General features: G+C 37.8%; 1 protein-coding gene across 3 annotated transcripts; it reads right to left on the reverse strand.

Moving 5' to 3' along the window:
* Window positions 1-699: 699 nt before the first annotated feature.
* Window positions 700-10,195, reverse strand: LOC119780188. 3 transcript variants are annotated; one of them, XM_038280106.1, is made up of 7 exons: window positions 9,962-10,195; window positions 9,109-9,140; window positions 6,586-6,702; window positions 5,689-6,502; window positions 5,417-5,572; window positions 4,675-4,767; window positions 700-2,116 (listed from the first exon to the last, which is right to left on the reverse strand). In XM_038280106.1, exons 4-7 carry the CDS (start codon window positions 6,031-6,033, stop codon window positions 1,973-1,975), a joined length of 738 nt encoding a protein of 245 aa, XP_038136034.1. In that variant the 5' UTR covers window positions 6,034-6,502; window positions 6,586-6,702; window positions 9,109-9,140; window positions 9,962-10,195; the 3' UTR covers window positions 700-1,972. The 3 variants fall into 3 exon arrangements, with proteins under 3 accessions (XP_038136034.1, XP_038136032.1, XP_038136033.1); XM_038280104.1 differs by having other exon boundaries at window positions 5,689-6,702; XM_038280105.1 differs by lacking the exons at window positions 9,109-9,140; window positions 9,962-10,195 and adding an exon at window positions 6,931-7,381 and having other exon boundaries at window positions 5,689-6,702.
* Window positions 10,196-19,743: the final 9,548 nt, after the last annotated feature.

Raw genomic sequence — 19,743 nt, forward strand, 5'->3', positions numbered from 1 at the left:
GAGGACACCTGCTTCATTGAAATTAGAACCATGAACTCTTTCTATATAACAGACTCCAAAAGTGAGGAATAGGTTACTAATAGTGGAACAGCATTTTGTTTCACAGTTTGCATGCAGGTCTGCCTACTTACTCTATGTATTTATTTATCCTTATCAGATTAGGTTTTGTCTAAGCCTCTAGAGAATAATGTTTCTTTATAATAGGAAACATGGACTGAGATTCCCAGTATCCCTTTTAAATCATAAAATAGGCCAATTGTGTTGGCCTGCAATGTTTATCTAGGGATAATTCAAATTACACTCTAAAAACAAAATAGTTGATCCAACTTAATTGAATTGCTTCAATTGGTAACAAGTAATTCAATTAATTTTATCCAACCTAATTTATTAAGTTTGGTTAACTTGACAAATTTAAGTCAGTCTTAATCAATTCATTTACTTTATTCCAAATAAAAAAATTTAATCCATCTTACTTAATTTTAGAGCAAGTCAACTCAAAATTTTAAGTTGTTCCAACTTAAAAAACTAAACTACCCCATATTAAATTATCACTCACATTTTACTTAAAATATAGCTTGCATTTAAATCATTTTAAAAGTTTTTTTTAGCATGTTATTTTAGTTTTTAAAATAGGAGTAAAATACATTCATGCTACTCAGAAATTCCACTTGGTTAAAATAAGAAATCTACACAAATGGAACATTTTAAATTTTATTGTGAAAGCATCACAAACTTACAGGTTTTTCACAAAATATTATTCATTAAACATGCTACACAAATCTTTTGAAACTTCATAAGGGATATAACATTTCAGCGACCTGCTAGATCCAGTTCTGGAGAGCCATCATCTTGCAACTTTCAGATGCATCCCATCTCCAATACATCTGAATCAAATGAACTGCTCATTACAACGCCTCTGTTGAGCTGAATGTCTGCTGTTGTGTAAATTCAGAAATTAGCTTCAGGCGGTATTGAAATAGGGTCCATCTGAAAGTTGCACAATGGTAGCTCTCCTGGACAAGACTTGGACACCCCTGTGTGAGGTTGTAGAATCCACAAGTATTCCTCAGGAAAAAAATTTGCTTTTTTAGATTTAACACAAGTCCTCCTAAAAAAGAAAATCCACACTCTTAAACCATAACATTTGCCGAGAACATGTTTTTGACATAAAATATAATGACACTAGTGACTATTTTTACACTGAAAATAAGAGCAATACCCAAAAAATATTTAGGCAAGTTTTCAAACAAAGATGTGGTGTAATAGCTGCCTAGTTTAAACCAAGTCCGTTAATTTAACTGACACCAGAAAAGAACAGAATAGTAAACATTATGATCTAGATCCATTCAACCTCCTTCAAAAAACACTGCATAAATCTGTTGATTCAAATTAAAAAAAAAAATGCAAAAAGAAAATTCTGTGAAAGTGTCCACAAACTGCAGTAGCCTACTACTTTCCTACTTTAATTTTTCCCCCTTAACTTGTATATTTTTCACACACAAAACCAAAGAGATGAACCATGTAACTTTATGAAATGTCAAAAACAAAAAAGACCTACTCCCAAAATGATAATGTTCATCACAACCTCATCAGTAAACATCCTCCAGAAATACCAGTCACAATTGTTATCCAGTAAACCCTGTATTACTTGTGGCTTTAATATGAACAATGTCCCAAAAGAAGTTCACAAAGTGCAGTTTCTTGAGGTGTTAAGCTTCCAAAACATGGCGCTCTTCTGTCCAAACAAAGAAGACTGAAGATCTTCTGTCCTGTTGCACAATATGCCAGTGTCTTTACTGTGAGGTCTGAAGTCTTCCAAACAAATTTTGAACTTTGGGAGACATCTTGTGCTGCTTAAGCTGCATGAAGATTTTTTGGAACACTTCAAATGTGAAGCGCAGAGCCTTTGGATAAGCCAGGTTAAGGGAATATATCAAACCCAGAAGCAGGGCACATGCTGAGGCAACTGAAGTCAGGTCCTGCAACACCTCCACTCCCTCAATGACGATGCCAATGTCTCTGGGGGTTCTTTCAATCCCTCTCCCTCCTTCCGAATCACAAACACTGCCATGGTGAGTTGTTTGAGTTCCATCTGGGCATCATCTCCGCTGCTGCCCTGTAGTGAGTTAAACAATATGTTAAAACTTGAACATTGTAACTAATCTCTCACTACAGAATTTGGAAAATAAAAGCCTTGTAAATGCAAGCACCAAGTATAAGATGTACAGCTTGTGAATTGAAGAGTGGTTTACGGCATTTGAAATATCCTTGATAAATTTTCCAAGTTCAAAGTTGCATTACAAATTGAATAACTCAAAGGGTGATTTTTAATTTTTTTTTTTAAAGATAATGCATGTATATAGCTTTATATATGTTCCATCATATTACAGGCTTTAGCTTAAAAAAAAATTTCTTAGATTTTATATCAAAGCAGAATACTGGTCCAGCCAATGGTCATCTTAGGGTGGAACTCAATACAAAATGCATATTTGTGTTGCTTGTCAGATATTTTGGAGCTGGTATCATAATACCATGACTCTAAAACATATTCTTATTACCGTATTTTCACGACTATAAGGCGCACTTAAACGTCTTTTTTTCCCCTCAAAATGTGCGGTGCGCCCTATGGTGCGGTGCGCCCTATGTGTGTTGTAACTGCGACTTTTGAGACCACCTCATTGAGAAGATGATGAAAGAGTGGCTGAATGTAAGGAGACCAGGTGTTTTTTTTTTCCACTCATCACCATCGCTGTTAATATGTAACTCCATGCGTGCCCATCTCACAGCTGATGTGAAAAACATGGGGAAACAAATTAACCCTGTGCTCGCTGTTCAACCGCTCGACATCGGTGTGAACCGGACCCAGCAGGTGCAGCAGAAGCAGCGAGTTTACATGCAAAGTCAATGGTTGACGCGCGTATAGGTGCAGCAAAAGGTCCTGCAGCGCGTTTTGAGCAGCAGGAGCGTTTAAGCATCTGCCAACGCGCTGCTGCTGCTCGAGATGGAAAAATTGAAGTTTTGCTGCTGGACACGCCGCATCAACCAATCAGAGAAGCTGATCTGGGAGCTGACAGCGAGGCAGACACAGCGCTCTGATGACATATGATATTAACGCAAATGGAAAAGGCTGGATGGATGAGGAGATGATGAAAGCGTAGCTGAGGCAGGTGTAGCCTATGTGAGGAGACCAGGTGGTTTTTTCCATGCATCACCATCGCTGCGTGCCCATCTCACAGCCGATGTGAAAAAAAAGGTGAATCAAATGGACACTGTGCTCGCCGTTATCCCGGGAGGTCTGACAAAGGAGCTTCAACCGCTCGACATCAGTGTGAAGCGGCCGTTCAAAGTAAGGCTGCGAGCGGCGTGGGAGCGATGGATGACCGACGGAGACCACAGTTTCAGGATAAGTGGAAGGCAGCGCCGGGCAAGTTACGCCACCGTTAGCAGATGGATTGTAGATGCTTGGACTAACGTGTCTGCTGGCTCTATTGTTCAAGCTTTTGCAAAAGCCGGCATTATTTCTGAGGAGCTGCGCTGCACGGAAAGTGACTGACAGCGAAGAAGGGGAAATGGGCATGTCTGATTTAGCGCAGCTGTTATATTCAGAAACAGAGGATGATGACTTTGATGGGTTTGATTAATACTTTGTAATAAATACATGAATAAAGCACAATCATACTCAGTTTTGCTCCCGCTCTATTTTTCTACCTGAAAACTTAATTCAACAGCAGGGCGGGTCTGGGCGGGTCTCCTCCTCTTCAGCGCGGTGGCTGGCAGGTGTTTTTTCATCTAAATAATCTAAATCTTGCAGCTATATTTGCTGTGATCAGTGGGAATAAAGTAGTTTTAATATGTTTTTAAGTGAGAAAGTCCACCTGAAAACTTAATAATTGCAGTCAGTTCATCCAGATTATCTATTTCTGTCGGAGGCGCTCAGACCCCCACATACCAGCGGTGCGCCGACAGGAGAAATCCTTTCATCAGCAGCCTCCAGGTTCACCGGCGGCTGCTGGCAGGTGTTTTTCATCTAAATAATTTTAGCTGCAGGCACCAGGATACCGGTAATAAAAGCGAACATATTCCGTCGGCAGGTTTCAGGATTTTAAGTTAATTTAGGAGTGATCACAGCGCTGTGTCATCTGAGATGTGTCTGTCTCACGGCCAGCTGCCAGGTTTGATTAATACTTTGTAATAAATACATGAATAAAGCACAGTCATACTCAGTTTTGCCCCCGCTGTATTTTTAAATACGCAGTAGAGGTATTTAAAGGTAGTAGAGGACATGTACCTGTATATAAAAAACGCGCCCTATAGTCCGGTGCGCCTTATGTGTGTGTTAAATACAGAAATGGGACACATAACTGAGACTGCGCCTTTTAGTACGGTGCGCCTTATGGTCGTGAAAATACGGTAACTTGTTTGGCATATTGGTAAACAAGAAATGAAGTTGATGTGCTCTGCTGAACAGCAAATTCACCATTTCTGGATTTATGCAGGATACAGCCACGTTAAATTTACATTTCTGACACCAAATCTGCCCCATTTTTTAAAACAGATGTTCACATTTAGAAAAGCTAGTCCATAAATCATTTAAGAAGGTAAAAACAACTGACATTGAATTTGTCCATTTGCTTGAATGGGATGACATGCAACTTTAAACCTTTAAAAACTTACACAGTATTTCTTAATAAGGTCTTTTGTATCCTCTCCAAGAAAGGTGATGAGCCCTTTCAGAACACATTCCCTTCGAATCCCAATGTCTTCAACCTGGAGAAAAGTTATTGTTATCAATATTTCATATCTGAAGAGATTCATGATATAACTAATATATTTGGGCTGTTCACAACAGCAAAGGCCTATCAGATGCCATAATGTACAGCCCACAAGTCCACTGGGTTTTAATGCTGCACTTCAAAATTATTCATATTCCACCTCTGCCACATTTTATCCTTCACATCTAAATTTGTGAAACTAGACTATATTGTTAAGGTTAAGGCTTTTTCTTAGCACAATCTACCAGAGCTAGTGAATATCATTTTCCATTAAAGAGATCTCTTACAGCATAGAATTGATACAAGTCTAACATTTAAAAATGTTAAAATTTTAAAGTAATAGAAGCTCAAAAATTTGGCTAAATTTCACCGGTTTCTGGCAAGTTGGATAGAAAGGTGTATTTTATTGAATTAATGAATAAACCACAATACAAACTTACTATAACAACTAAATGCAGCAGAAATACATGACAGGCAAACTTGCTTTTCTTCAAATGATATCAACTTTGCACAGAAAGTGTATCAAGTATTATAATTAAAACAAAGTCTGAAAGTAACTAATCACTTTAAATTCTTTGTTTTAAATGGAAAAAGGTAAATGGCCATAGCTTAGTTCACTGTGTCCATATTGATGATATCCATACCTCATCATAAGTTCTCATGATGCCAGCCATTTTTGCACATGTTGCTCCTCCTTTAGCCTGGATGACTTTAATCAGCTGATTTGAGTGCCTGTCCAACTGGGCCAAGAACGTCTGCTCAAGGGGAACAGCCATGAGCCTCTGGAACTCCGCATTAATCTGTGAAACAAAACAAAAAAACTTACTGTTAAAAAAATGACTTAAAGTAAATACTCAATCATTCCCAAAGTCTAAGTTCAAAACCCTTGACATTTAATTTCAATCTGCAATACTACCTCTTTCTGTTGGAACAGAGCAGGCCATCTGTCCTTGAAATCCCCTATACCAGGTTCTTCATTCACCACCTCCTGACGCCTGTAGGCAAAGGTACGAGCCATTTTCTCCGCAATGACCCTGTCATTGTTCCTCCTTTTGATTGCTGCCAAGAGTTCAATTCTCTCTTTTTCCATGCTTTCTTGTGTTTCTCCCAATGGAAAGGATGGATAAAAGTTTGCTTCAGCTCGTCTTGGCTTCTTTATTTTTGCAGCAGGAGAAACAGAAATACTAGCTTTGGATTTAAGAGAGTTTACAGACAACTCTGGACATCCTTGTGATTTGAGTAGAGTCCTGTGGTTTCCCATTTTGTACTTCAGCCTTTGCTTCCAACCGTAGCAACCATTGAATGAACCGGGCTCTTTTAAACACGGATGTTTTTTTAACCAAGGCCTCTGCAACTACACAGAACTGTGCATCCTCTGGGTAGGCTCTGTATCTGTAGATCTCCTCTACTAATCTATTTAGGATGTCACTCGGGAGGTGACTGTCAACATTTTGTTGTTTGCTTGATACTCAGAATTCCCCTTCTCTAGCTGACGTTCAGTGTCATATGAAAATATGGGAATGGGAAAATTGGCTGGCCATTGTTGTGTTCGCGATGACAAGGATTCAGGGGAGGAGAGGATTATAGTGTCATTTGAGGCTAAAGAACTGCTGTCGTCAGAGTGAACTGTAGAACAAGATGGAGCTGTTTCAATGACATCAACAAAAGTTTGAATGGCTTTTTCTTGAATCACCTTGACTGTTCCCAAGTCCTCCAGGTCAGAAGTTGAGCTGAGGTTGAAGAAGTCATTACCAAACTCTTTGTCCATATATTGCAATCTGACATTGGTCTTTAAACCAAAGGTATCCTTCACCTTGCTGAGAAGCTCATCCAGAGAGTCTGGTATGCCATCTGGAAGAGTCAGTTTTTCAGTGTTGCTCTCTCCTAGAATCACCTTCAGTCTTGCAGGTTTTGAACTTGCCATGACAATCTGAGAAAAGGGTACATACAGAGTTAGGCAATGCTGGTCCCTATTTAAAGTCATTACAAGATATTTTGTATACATTATTAGTCAAATGTTTGGACATTTGCTTGTAGAGGGCCAAAAAAATATTAAGGTAGTTATTAAAATATTACTGTATTTTAAGTTCAGCCATACAAACAGAAAAGTCTTTTATACCACGCATTTAATTTTTTGTACAATCTTGTATTACCTCACCCTTAAACGTGGATATATCTTTTCACAGTAACAAGACGTATTCCTCTAATTCTGTAGTCTTCCAGCGGGTATACATCTGTTAGGTCTTGTAGCTCAACCAGTTTCAGTTCTTTGTCTGATGTTTTCAGCTCATAAGATCTGTAATGCTCAACATACCACCCCTCAAGTTTTCTGACCAGAAAGAATAACTGGTTTGCCAGGATCACCATTTGGATTATTTCAATGAACTCTGGTAATCCTCCCAATGAGCCATGGATCAAGATCATCCCGCATCTGTACTTCAGTCCATTAAATGTTGCACTTTTAGTCATGCACACTGTGGCCAGATTTGAAAACTTCTGCTTTAGAGCATTTACTATTCCCTTGTCGAGAACATCAGTTGCTACTGTGGAAACATTTGTAACTTCCAAAAGAGGTTTAGGAAAACCAGATAAATGCATATGATGTGCCATCTGATTAGGGCTGGGTATTGTTAAAAAAATTTCGGTTCCGGTACCAATACCGATACCTTCACTTCGATACCGGTTCCTGAACGATACTTTTTTCGATACCAGTTTTATAATATCAATTCGAAAAAAAAGAAAATTACACAACATAAAAAAGTACAAATCTTGAGTTTTATTTTAAGCTCTGTTTTTCCATTTACATTTTTCCTCTTACATAAAAAAATAAATAATTCAGTGTCTAATATTCACTGTTACATTGTGAGGACCTTTTTACTTAGCAGTTTTCCTTTAGAAAAATTACCATGTCTGACAAACAAGCCCGTTGAATGGGATCCTACTGACAGCGCACCGCTGGTATGGGGGGGGGGGGTCTGAGCGGCTCCGACAGAAATATTGAAGGCAGGATGAACTGACTGCACTGATTACGTTTTCAGGTGGATTTTCCCACTTAAAAACATAATAAAACTACTTTATTCCCACTGATCACAGCAAATATAGCTGCAAGGCAAATAAAGGATAGAGTAGCTCCGCCCAACGCGCGTCTGACCCACTTTGCGACCGCGCAGCCAGAGCAGCAAAGCTTCTTCAGCAGCGCGTCAGAAGCTGGTACAAGCAGCAAAAATGAAGCAGCAGACGAGATTTTGCTGCTCTTGCTTGTTCTTGAGATGTTGAAATATATGTTGAAAAAAATCTCTCTCAGTGGAAAGTTGATTAAAATCACAAATGGGGCATTTGAATCTGGTTAAGTCTTTGGTAACTGTTTGACTGGATGATTTCTTGATAAATGGCTCAGTAAAGCATTCCAGGTCTTGAATCTACATGCGCAACTTAAATATGAGCATGGATACGAATAACCCCGTCCATAATGCCTGTGGTCTAGTTTGTAGTGCTTGAGCAATTCAGATCTTCTGGTAAACACCCTCTTGCAGTCTTTGCATCTCCACATTAAGTGCAACACTAGAAGGACAAGAGAGGAACTTTGTTACCTATATGTTGCCAAATCTGAAGACAAGGAAGATGAAACTAATATGGAGGCAAGAGTCAATTTTGAATACTGTGACAACCCTAGCCCCATGCAATACTTTAGATGATTGTTTTACTGCTTGGTAAAATATAGATTCAGAATGGATTTGTTACCATAACTATTTCACTGTTTTCAATACCATACTGAAAACACTCTATATTAATCAATGTCATATTGTTAGTATTGCAAGAATTTTTTTTTTTATGCACAAATACACATTTCTTAAATTGCCCTTCTCAGTTGCACATTCCTTAGGATGGGAGTAAGCTTTTTTTAATGACTCCACAGTATTTTTAGGTTGTAATTTTAAATTTTTTGTGTGCATATATATCCACAAATATATATGCATGTCTGTTTGTGTGAATAAATTGCCTGTCACTTTCTACTGTTGCACTGGAAATTTCCCACTGAAGGACAATAAATGTCATTTCTATTCTTATTTTATATCTGTCCACTATTTAGTGTTAAAAATTACAGTAACTTTAGATATTGGTGGGAAAAAATGCTTATTTGACTATTATCAGTTCTCCACTGCAAGGGCAGCTTCCCTCTCCCCAGCCACCTCCCCACTTGTGTGAATCCTGAAGACTTTGCAGTTTAGAGCAGACATATTTCATATTATCAAAATAGCATATTCATTTTGCATTTAACTTTTTTTTCTAAAATTAGAAGCTTACATAAATCCTTTATGAAGAAAATATGGCTCACCTTATATGGTTTGATGATTCTTGGTTCTAGGCCTGGAAAGAGAAGTGGGTAAAAGAAGTTAATACAACAGGGTTCTAGCCAGAACTGCTAATGTTAATGCCTGAAATTTTCATTTGATCTTAATTTTTTTTTCTTTCTTTCTGTAGCCGGTGAAATCAAGGGCGCGGACGACCATAGGGAGATCAAACATGCACATTGTGAACTGTCCGTGCGCTGTGGTAGATTGCAAATTGCAGAGAAATAATACAGGGCAAGAAGCGATCTAGCCGGGGCAGTTTGTGGGGCAGGCTACTAAATGCAGAGCTCCGAAAGTGAAGCTGCGAAATCCTCAGCCCAGCCCGAGGGCGTCTAAGCCCCACCCAGTGCCTGGCGATTAACGGCTAGCTAGAACACTGCGCAATGTTCCTACAGCCACAAATTGCTTTTATAGGAGAAATGACACCCGATGGATTCTTAGCGCTGTCAGGATATTATGCGTTTTATATTATGTCGCCAGTAAGCAGCATGAGAAAACTGGAAAAAATGGCTTCACCGGCTGCAGCTAACAGTGATTAGCACAGTGGAGTTGCATCATATTAAATTAGTTTTGCACAGAACACCCCCACCTCTGCAATTTCAAGTTAGGTTTTTTAGCGTAAAAGTACACATACAAAATAAACATTCAGTCTGACTCAAAGTAGTTATGTTAAAACATGTTGAGATTTGAACCGCCGAACAGCGCGGCTAATTACAAATAACTGATGACACTTCGACGTTAAACACAGTTCAATGTTTCAAATTTAAGGTAGAAAAAGTTTTAAATATTTTTACACCGTTTATTTAATGTTTGGTTATGGTGGGGCAGCATACTTACTTTTTATCTGAATCTCGTCGACAGTCGATGCTCAGAAGAAATGGCGGTCGGTACCAGAGATGCAGGATCTGCCCCGGGCGGAGCTTACGTAATGACGTCAGACGTAAAGCTGCATTAAACTTAATTGTTTCACTTCGACTCAAATTAAAAAGTTCGTTTGAGATAAAATGCGTGACTGTTAAGTTAATTGAACTCATGAAAGCAAGTTGTCATAACTAAAGTAAAAGAATTAAGTCAGGTTAATGTAAATAAGTCCATAACATGAACTACAGCCCAAATACACTTTTTAGAGTGTAGTTTAATTAGTTATCAAAATGCTCTTTTTACTCATCTTTCATCTAATTTCATCTATAAAAATGCTTCTGCTCACAACTTTAAAATGCAAGGAAAATACCACAGCGAGATCTTATCCATAGCTGTGAGGCATTTTGCGGGATACCAAAAAGAATACGTTGTTTTTCCTGCTCAAATAGCCCTAAGTGGCACACAGCTCTGGCAGTAGAACAAGAAACTTGGGAGACTAAGTGTGGATTTTGTATGTATACAGCAGATCTGGTGGAAGCTCCTTGAATAAATCTTGGTGAATAGTTCCATTACTACAGTGGCAAAGCATGGCCATTAGAACTGTCACCCCAACAACACCCATCTCATCACTACTGAGAGAAGCACAACAAAACACCTTAGGTCACAGAAGCAAAGACAGAAGGACTGGTGCAACAAGATCAAAGGCGTAGGATCTCTCAACATCAAAACTCCAAAACATTTATCAGCAAAACAATGTATAGTTGCCATCATTGTGTCACATCAGACTATCGGAAAAAATAATATCAGTTTAAAGCTGGGTTTTAGGCTTTCTGGCATCTAGTCACAGTATGTGGTCAGTGTGTCAGTTATGTTATTTCTCACCATAAAAACCCTGAATTTGTGCTTTTGGTTAGAGCAGATCATTTCAGCCAAGGGAAGTGAATTTGGAAAAAGCTATGCCAGAAAGTAGAGCAAAACTAATCAGTTTCCCTACCTTACCAATGTGTTTCACACTAGTAGTTTTATGATACTTTTATTGGATTTAGGTGCAATGCTCTATATTCACACCGGAGAGTTCCATTCCATGCACAATTTGGTTACACAGCACTGTGCCTGACACCTTTTTTATGCTAAAAAAAATGTGACTTGATTGATAATGTAATTGGTCATAGTTATTTTATGCATGGACTTGTCTTTTCAACTGTAAACTGCTTTGTAAAATAATCTTTTAATTGGCAAACAACTATATGCTACCGAGTAATCATGATGCTCAGAAGCAGGATTTAGTTGTTTAAGCTTGACACCCTCTACCTATTTTTAAGTAATATTTAAACCCATTATTGGGTTTCCCTTTTGTGCTTAAAACCTTTACTCATACTCAGTTAAATTAGTGTAAAATAAGACCTCAATAATTTTATGTCTTTTCTGTGATATGTATTTAGGCATCTTGAACAATTAGAAAGCAGTTGGAGACACAATGTAAATCATTTGTATTCACTCTAAGTAAATATACACTATATTGCCAAAAGTATTTGCTCACCTGCCTTGACTCACATATGAGCTTAAGTGACATCCCGTTCCTAATCCATAGGGTTCAATATGACGTCGGTCCACCCTTTGCAGCTAGAACAGCTTCAACTCTTCTGGGAAGGCTGTCCACAAGGTTTAGGAGTGTGTTTATGGGAATTTTTGACCATTCTTCCAGAAGCGCATTTGTGAGGTCGCACACTGATGTTGGACGAGAAGGCCTGGCTCTCAGTCTCCGCTCTAATTCATCCCAAAGGTGTTCTATCGGGTTGAGGTCAGGACTCTGTGCAGGCCAGTCAAGTTCATCCACACCAGACTCTGTCATCCATGTCTTTATGGACCTTGCTTTGTGCACTGGTGCACAGTCATGTTGGAAGAGGAAGGGGCCAGCTCCAAACTGTTCCCACAAAGTTGGGAGCATGGAATTGTCCAAAATGTCTTGGTATGCTGAAGCATTCAGAGTTCCTTTCACTGGAACTAAGGGGCCAAGCCCAGCTCCTGAAAAACAACGTCACACCATAATCCCCCCTCCACCAAACTTTACACTTGGCACAATGCAGTCAGACAAGTACCGTTCTCCTGGCAACCGCCAAACCCAGACCCGTCCATCAGATTGCCAGATGGAGAAGCGCGATTCGTCACTCCAGAGAACGCGTCTCCACTGCTCTAGAGTCCAGTGGCGGCGTGCTTTACACCACCGCATCCGACGCTTTGCATTGCACTTGGTGATGTATGGCTTGGATGCAGCTGCTCGACCATGGAAACCCATTCCATGAAGCTCTCTGCGCACTGTTCTTGAGCTAATCTGAAGGCCACATGAAGTTTGGAGGTCTGTAGTGATTGACTCTGCAGAAAGTTGGCGACCTCTTCGCACTATGCGCGTCAGCATCCGCTGACCCCGCTCCGTCAGTTTACGTGGCCTACCACTTCGTGGCTGAGTTGCTGTCGTTCCCAAACACTTCCATTTTCTTATAATACAGCTGACAGTTGACTGTGGAATATTTAGGAGCGAGGAAATTTCACGACTGGATTTGTTGCACAGGTGGCATCCTATCACAGTTCCACGCTGGAATTCACTGAGCTCCTGAGAGCGACCCATTCTTTCACAAATGTTTGTAAAAACAGTCTGCATGCCTAGGTGCTTGAATTTATACACCTGTGGCCATGGAAGTGATTGGAACACCTGATTCCAATAATTTGGATGGGTGAGCAAATACTTTTGGCAATATAGTGTATATGGGATCTACTGCTGGCTACCAATGGCAACGTCTATAGCTTGTTTTAATGTTGCTCAAGAAATCTACATTTGATCATTTACCTGGAAATTGATCTTTCTAGATTACATTGTTGTTCTTTGATTTACTGTAAGGGACTTTAAAAATTATTGTAAAATATTCATTAAAACACAAATATTTAAAATTTACAAAGCATTTTTGATATCAACAAGATTAAACATGCCGAGTCCATAAGCTAGTTAAAGCTGGACTATATTGTACTGATACACTGACATCTCAATAAATACCCCATAAAACTGGAACACCATTATATGCAGCTTAACATTTGTGCTTTTTAATCAAATGTAAAGTTAACAGAATCGCCCTGCATAATAGCTTGATCAACATAAAAACAAAAATACTTACAGTATCTTATCTGCTATTGAGACTGGGGGCTCTAAACAGCACTACTTGCCTCTCTTATATTATTTAACATAAGGTCAACTAAAATATTTTGCACAATGTTATCCAAACCTGCACTCTCATTTGGTTAAAAAGAGTTGCTGTTCAAGTTTGACAGAGATAATCATGGTTAGAGGAAATAGGGGTGAAACAGTATTTTAACTGTCATTTCTTTTCCAATGCCCAGGAGTCAGACAGAAAAAGAAAATACATTCAATAGTGAGAGCTCTCTAAGTGTTTTTTTTTTTTTATTTCATATGAAATGCCTAAAATAAATTCCATTGATTTATTTCATTTATATTTCCCTCAACCTTGGTTTAAAAAAAAAAAAAAAAAAAAGCTAAAGTGTTGATTGATTGAATTAGAACAACATTCCAAAAATGCAAGGCGAAATGCACATTTGTTGAAGGATGCTATGAGAATTTGGTACTTGACTAATCAGTTTGCGTGTTTAAAACATAAAGTAAAGGATAAAATGCAAAAATCTACTTCACCCTCGCCTAACAGCTTGAACAGGTAAAGCTCCAATGCTGACAAGCTACTCTATCTTGCAGCAAGTTGTTCACTACTGCACCTTTTCAAACACCCCGTGAGGCTGTTAAATGTGCTGTCCTGAGGTCTTCCATCAGGAGTGGAATCAAGGAAAACAAGGCAATTCTCTATTACTAGACCATTTAAAAGCAAACCACCAACATAAACTTATATAGGCAATGTGTAACAAATACTAAGAAGGGGAAAGGCGTGTGTAGACTTCTCAACTTCAGGGTTGTTTGTTTTCTTTTCATGTTTTCAGTAGATAAAGCAGAGGTGATGTGCTGAGAAGATTTGGTTTCGATTCAGGGTGCATTTATTTCAAGTTCACCTCACTGCACCTGAAATGGTTGTTTGTGACAGACAGGCCACTTTGCCGGTGTCAGACCATAGAAGGCATGAATGAGCAATCTGATCCCATTGTGTTGACTTCGGCACCGAAAGAACACTGTGTGCCACCGGTGAAAATGGTGCCAGGGAGCTTCAACCAAAAATATATTGTTGGTAGTTGAGTGAAAATAAATGATTTTTACTTGCATAATAATAATAAACAATAGAAAAACATATAACAACCCAGTTTTTCAAAATAGGTGCATTTGTTTTGTAGTTGTATGTATATATTATTCAATCAAAACATGTCAGACTGTAATGGGTTTTCTGTGAACAACAACTAGCTGTGTGTTCAGAAAAGAGATGGAAGTGTGATTCAGGGCTTAAATTCTGGCCCATACAAACAGAAAAAAATAATGTACCACTAAAAAAAAACTAAAGATGAATTAACAAATATAATTCAACTCTAGGTCAATAGTATATAGTGATGATATCACAGTTAAATATGTTAAATAACTATTTATGCCAAAGAATTTGAAACGAGTTCAAATCAGCCTTTCAAACTAAATTAGAGGAACTGGATGTGTTCAAACCAATTCACAATGCAAACAGAAGAGCAAAAAGAAACATTTTTTGGTAAATTTATTTATTTTTTTATTATTTGCCTAATCAGAAACCAATAACTGTTTATAAAATTTTAAATCTTTGGATTATTTCTGAGTGAAATAAATTAAATAAACTTGTTACTGTAATGAAATAATTAACCATAATATACCTATTAAATAAATTTAATGCATTGATTGTGTGTTTAATAAACCTTAGTTGTTTTGTGCCAGGGTAGTATGCATTGTTTAAGCAATTAGGGAAGAGCGATAAGATGAGAAAGTCTGCTTACGTGCCTGCTTGTCTGCTCTTTCTATCAAGGATTCATGGTGTGTCGGGCAGGGCGAGAATCTTAGTGGTTAGAGCTGAAAAGACAAGAGCTGCTCTGTACTGAAATCATCCTGAGAGACAGTGGCGATGTAATTAGCACATGAATTATTTCTGTTCAGTGACATGTTTCTGTGCCTCTTGACTTCTCTCTACTGTGAGGAATGTCTCCACGTATATGGCCCAAATTAGACGCCTGCCAAAAGGCAGTTTCTGAGCAGCCGGAGTCTTCATACCAAGCTCCTGTAATCAAAAGTAGACACAATAACCTTTGCTGCTTTCTCACAGCATGCACTTTATTTCTGTGCTTGCCAGCACAGAAAAGGGAAATAAAAATTTGCATATTACAAAGTTTTATTACCAGGAGCGTTTCTGAAGCAAGCTACTCCAGTATCACGCGTTGTCTTTTTTTTATATATATATATTTGCCACTGAATTATCATTTTGATGTTAAAAGATCGTCAAGAATGGGGTCTTCTGCCCTTTACAGTGTTGTACAAGACAGTCAACAGCTTCCCACATCGTAATTCCAATACTTTTCTTTAAATACCATTTTAGATCCATCTCAGGCATTCTTCATTATCCACTGTGTTTATTGTGCAGATGTTGATAGCAGATTACTATTCAACACCATGCACACCCTTTCCCTCCTATACTGTATTAGTAATTTTCTAATGAGCTAGGAGCTAATGAAAGCCTTGCATCTGGATGCCTGCTGTTACAATGTTTGCTTACAGACTTTGCCTCCCGGCCTGCGTCATTCATATATTATTGGACTGGCAGAGTGTCATTGTTTTTTTTTTGCTTTATTTTTTACATTATTTGTTGAGCCCCCAATTTCTTGAAATATTTTTGGAAATGTAATTGAAGAATCAGGGAGAAGCAGATCATGTTAACCTTGTGCCATGATATTGTAAAAGATAAAAACAAATTGGGTGTTATGGATTTGAGGGATTATTTGTTAGACCCGGTGCACAGAATTGTCCTCAGGAGTGATAAAACGAAACACAGAAAATCTACTTTTATTGTACACCTGGCAGCTATAAATGTCTCCCCCTTTTTATCTCACTGATATATTTGATCTGATATTTCTGCTCCTTTTCTTCAAACAAAAAGCTTTTCTTCCACTTTTCTGAAATATCTGAGCCATCTAAAGCTTGTTTGCTGTTTATTTGCATCAGTTTAATAAAAATTCAAGTCATATTTGTTTCAGTTCTTGATATTATGAATACATCTTAAAGACAAGATTTTAAAGCAGAGTTGGTGATTTAAGAAAATTATACATTTCTTTCTCTATTTTAAGATGGAGAAGTTGTTTTTTTGATAGGCAGCATTAAGGCCTCTGCATTTGTATTAGAACAGTTCCATGTCTGTTGAACGGATCCAGGATAAAACTGTTCTTTGGATTGTGTCTTCCAGACTAGGAGGTTTGTGTGAAGGTGTGTGTATGTGTATCTGTGTGATTTCTATTGTCCATTGTATGTTTGTTTTTTCTTGATTGTCTCAATGTGTGCACAGGTGTATGCATCATCAAAGCGGTGATACCAGGCTGTAGATGAGGTGGCTTTATGGGAGCTGATCCCAGACAAGTGTTGCTTGGAAAGCTGACTGAGTTACAGCAAACAATAGCTAATTTACACAGACTCTGTTTGATCAGGCTAATGCTCCAAGATCTCCTAACATATGGTTGTTCAATGTTAATAGATTAAAGAAATATATATATTATGATTATTCTTCAAAACAAAAAATGATGTTATAGGTACCATATTGTGCCACTTTTGAGAATAACAAATATCAACAATGGGAGTATATTTTTGCCATTTGTGCAGAAAGAAATTCTATTAGATTAGGCAGATGGCCTTTACCAAAAACTGCTCATTCAGTCCTCTTCTAAATAAAAGGTTTTGGCTTTTCACGCCCCTGTCCTCCAGAAGGCAACACCCCCACAACCCTCAACTATGACAACCAGTCAGGTTTTAAATAAATAATAAATAAATAAACTTTGTTGATCTCACAATGGGGAAATTAAGTCTGCATTTAACCCATCCCCTTTGGAGAGCAGTAGGGGTTAAGGATCTTGCTCAGAGACCCAAAGTGGCAGTCTGTGTGAGTAGGTTTCGAACTCAAGAACAGCACATAATATGGACAGCTTATTTCCCCTTATGACATCATGAGGGACTTACCTTTCAAAAAGACCATTTTGAGGACTCATTAGCTAAGAGAAAGAGAGAAAGGCAGTTAGAGAGGTGAAAGGGTTTTCATTTGTGAACTTTATACACAGGTTTCAGGACTCATATGCCTGTTACAAAAGGTTTATTATGTGTGTTTTGTATAATATGGGACTTGATAGATGACATCATTTGCTTATAGTCTCTGGCTTCTCCTCTGCAGTTGTTCATTTGAGAAACATGATTTTGTTTTCTAAAGACACCATAACATTTGTCAACCCTGCTTTCCGTTGTACTTATATTTTACTTTTCTAACCCCAAATTTAGAAAACCAAGTAATTCTCTTGGCCAATAGTTGTAGAACAAAACATTCATTATGCTAGAACCAGATTTTTTTTTTTGTTACAGCCACAATGCACCTGTGTTATAGTAGATTTTTAGATAGTATATAAGAAAGCTTAGCAACACTTTGAAGTTGAAGCAGAATTACAAAATTTTTGTAGTGTGTTATGCAAGAAAGAAATGCATGAGTGTAGCACCCCATCGTCCTTCGGCGACTGCTATCCATCAGCAGAAATAAGGAATTTGGTAAAACTGAATGGGAAAAAAATTAAATGGTGGTAAAGAAGATGCAATCCCAAAGAAAAACCTGTTAGAAAGTTATTTTATTATTTAGGTAGGTTTTTGTTTTAGAATTGCCAAGTACAAGTCTTTATCCAAAGAGATAATGATTTAAGACATGCTACCCATTTAATTTACATGAACATGAGGCTTTTTTATGAAGAAAAAATAAGCACATTGTTCAGTTTTTTAAATAGATGTCCAAAGTAGGGACAAACCCCATAAGACAAGAAACTATATTTCTATCAAAATGTGGCTTCCAAAGAAGAGCCAACAATTTAAGCTTCTACAAGGCTGCCTGTTGAGGATTTTCTGTGACCTCTTATTTTTAGCTTAAGTTGGCAAATATGATATGTTTTGTATGTTAATAACTCATTTTGCATGTAGTGTTTTTATAAAATAACTTTTTCTTGCATAATTCAAATATTTGTTCTGTTACGAAAAAAATAAAAAAACTGTTTTACACAGCCAGAAAACAGACTTAAATCAGAGGAATTTGGACTTCTGCTTAGTTTTTCTGAACACTTTTTGGCCCCTATCCAGGCGGCCATATATCCAGGTACATTTGTCAACGAGGGGTTGAAATGTTTTTAGAAAAAAAACGGATCTACAGTAAAAGCCAGTTCCCTTTGATTTACACCTATTTAGTGGTTGCCATGACCCAAATGACTAAGCATTTTCACAGGCAAGCATTTTCACTTTTTGAAATATTTCATTCAAACTTAAAAAAAAAAAAAAAAAAAAAAATGACAGATCACTACAAATAACTCCACTGAACAAAACCATAACAAAAACAGAGGCAAACTCCACCTGGCTGTCCCAACTGTCCTCCTCTCTGTTTTTTGCAAAATAGTATAATCCTGTATCCCACGTGTGATTGGCTACAAGGTCACTATCTGTCACTGTCAGTCAAAGCTAAAACCTTCCACAAGCAGGGCAGAGCCTCTAAGTTAGAATTGGGTAATTAAAAGAAAAGGTGGGGAAACCGATTCTACCTCAAATGGAGCCATCTTTTCCAATTCACTACAACACATTGGCTCTCAGAGCTGATGCTGTTGATTAAAACCCACCGCTAGAGAGCAAGATGGGAGTTTTTTTATCCGTGCAGAGAGATTAATTTTATTCCCCACAGGAATTATGTCACTGAAATTGTCATTTGCTTAGCAGAAGACCAGGATGTGCCTGAACTGAGAATTCACTATGTAGTCAAATGTCCAAAGGTTAATTCTTGCTGTTGATGTTTGGTTAGCACTTATGTTATAATAATTGCCTAATGCATGTCTTCACTTTTAATGACAATCATGGTGAGAAAGCCAATTATAAGTGTGAATGTGTTTCTAGAGTTTGACACAAGGAAAGACAGTCCGCTGGAGACACAGTAAGACTTCTATATACTGTGAATCTAAATGGCATGATATGTTAGGCTCACACAGTAAGGGATCAAAAACAGCATAGCATGTGCAAGCTCAAATGCATCCACACTTGCTGACTCGATCCTTTAAATGTCTGGATACATTTAAGTGATTTAAGTGAGATGTTCTCCCCCACTCCTGCTTTGCTGCTGCCCTGTCAACAAAAAGCTGTCAGCTTTGCAAAAGTTTAATTTTTTCATGGTAGACTTAATACAAGAACGGCAGCAAAAAGTTCTGTCAGGAGAAAATATTTGACTTTTGGATTTTGAAGGTTAATGCCTTGATTGGAGCTGCATGTTCATATTTTGTATTATTTCAAATGGTCAGATGAACATTTATTTGAATGTTTTTTTTATTTTATTTTTATTTTTAGAAAAATTCAGAAAAATATACGATAAAACAGTAAAATCTTATATTGGTCAATTGAATTTGTTGCAGCTTTGGTATCCTTTATCACTTATCATTAGATTTAGGATTTGCTAAGATAATAACAAACTGTGACAATGATGAATTGACCTAAGAGGTTTTGTAATTTACCATCACAACATTGTTTGTCTGTCTAA

This window comes from Cyprinodon tularosa, unplaced genomic scaffold (genome assembly GCF_016077235.1).
Source record: "Cyprinodon tularosa strain WSP-4 unplaced genomic scaffold, ASM1607723v1 ctg157, whole genome shotgun sequence".
Classification (NCBI taxonomy): domain Eukaryota; kingdom Metazoa; phylum Chordata; class Actinopteri; order Cyprinodontiformes; family Cyprinodontidae; genus Cyprinodon; species Cyprinodon tularosa.

What these genes read in the sequence shown, in the direction of transcription:
- LOC119780188 (XM_038280106.1), bottom strand. Translation starts at nt 6,033, where the DNA reads ATGGGAAACCACAGGACTCTACTCAAATCACAAGGATGTCCAGAGTTG. An exon ending in CTCTGTTCCAACAGAAAGAG is followed by an intron (nt 5,573 to 5,688) that starts GTAGTATTGCAG and finishes TTTGTTTCACAG; the next exon opens with ATTAATGCGGAGTTCCAGAG. An exon ending in TCATGAGAACTTATGATGAG is followed by an intron (nt 4,768 to 5,416) that starts GTATGGATATCA and finishes ACTTTTCTCCAG; the next exon opens with GTTGAAGACATTGGGATTCG.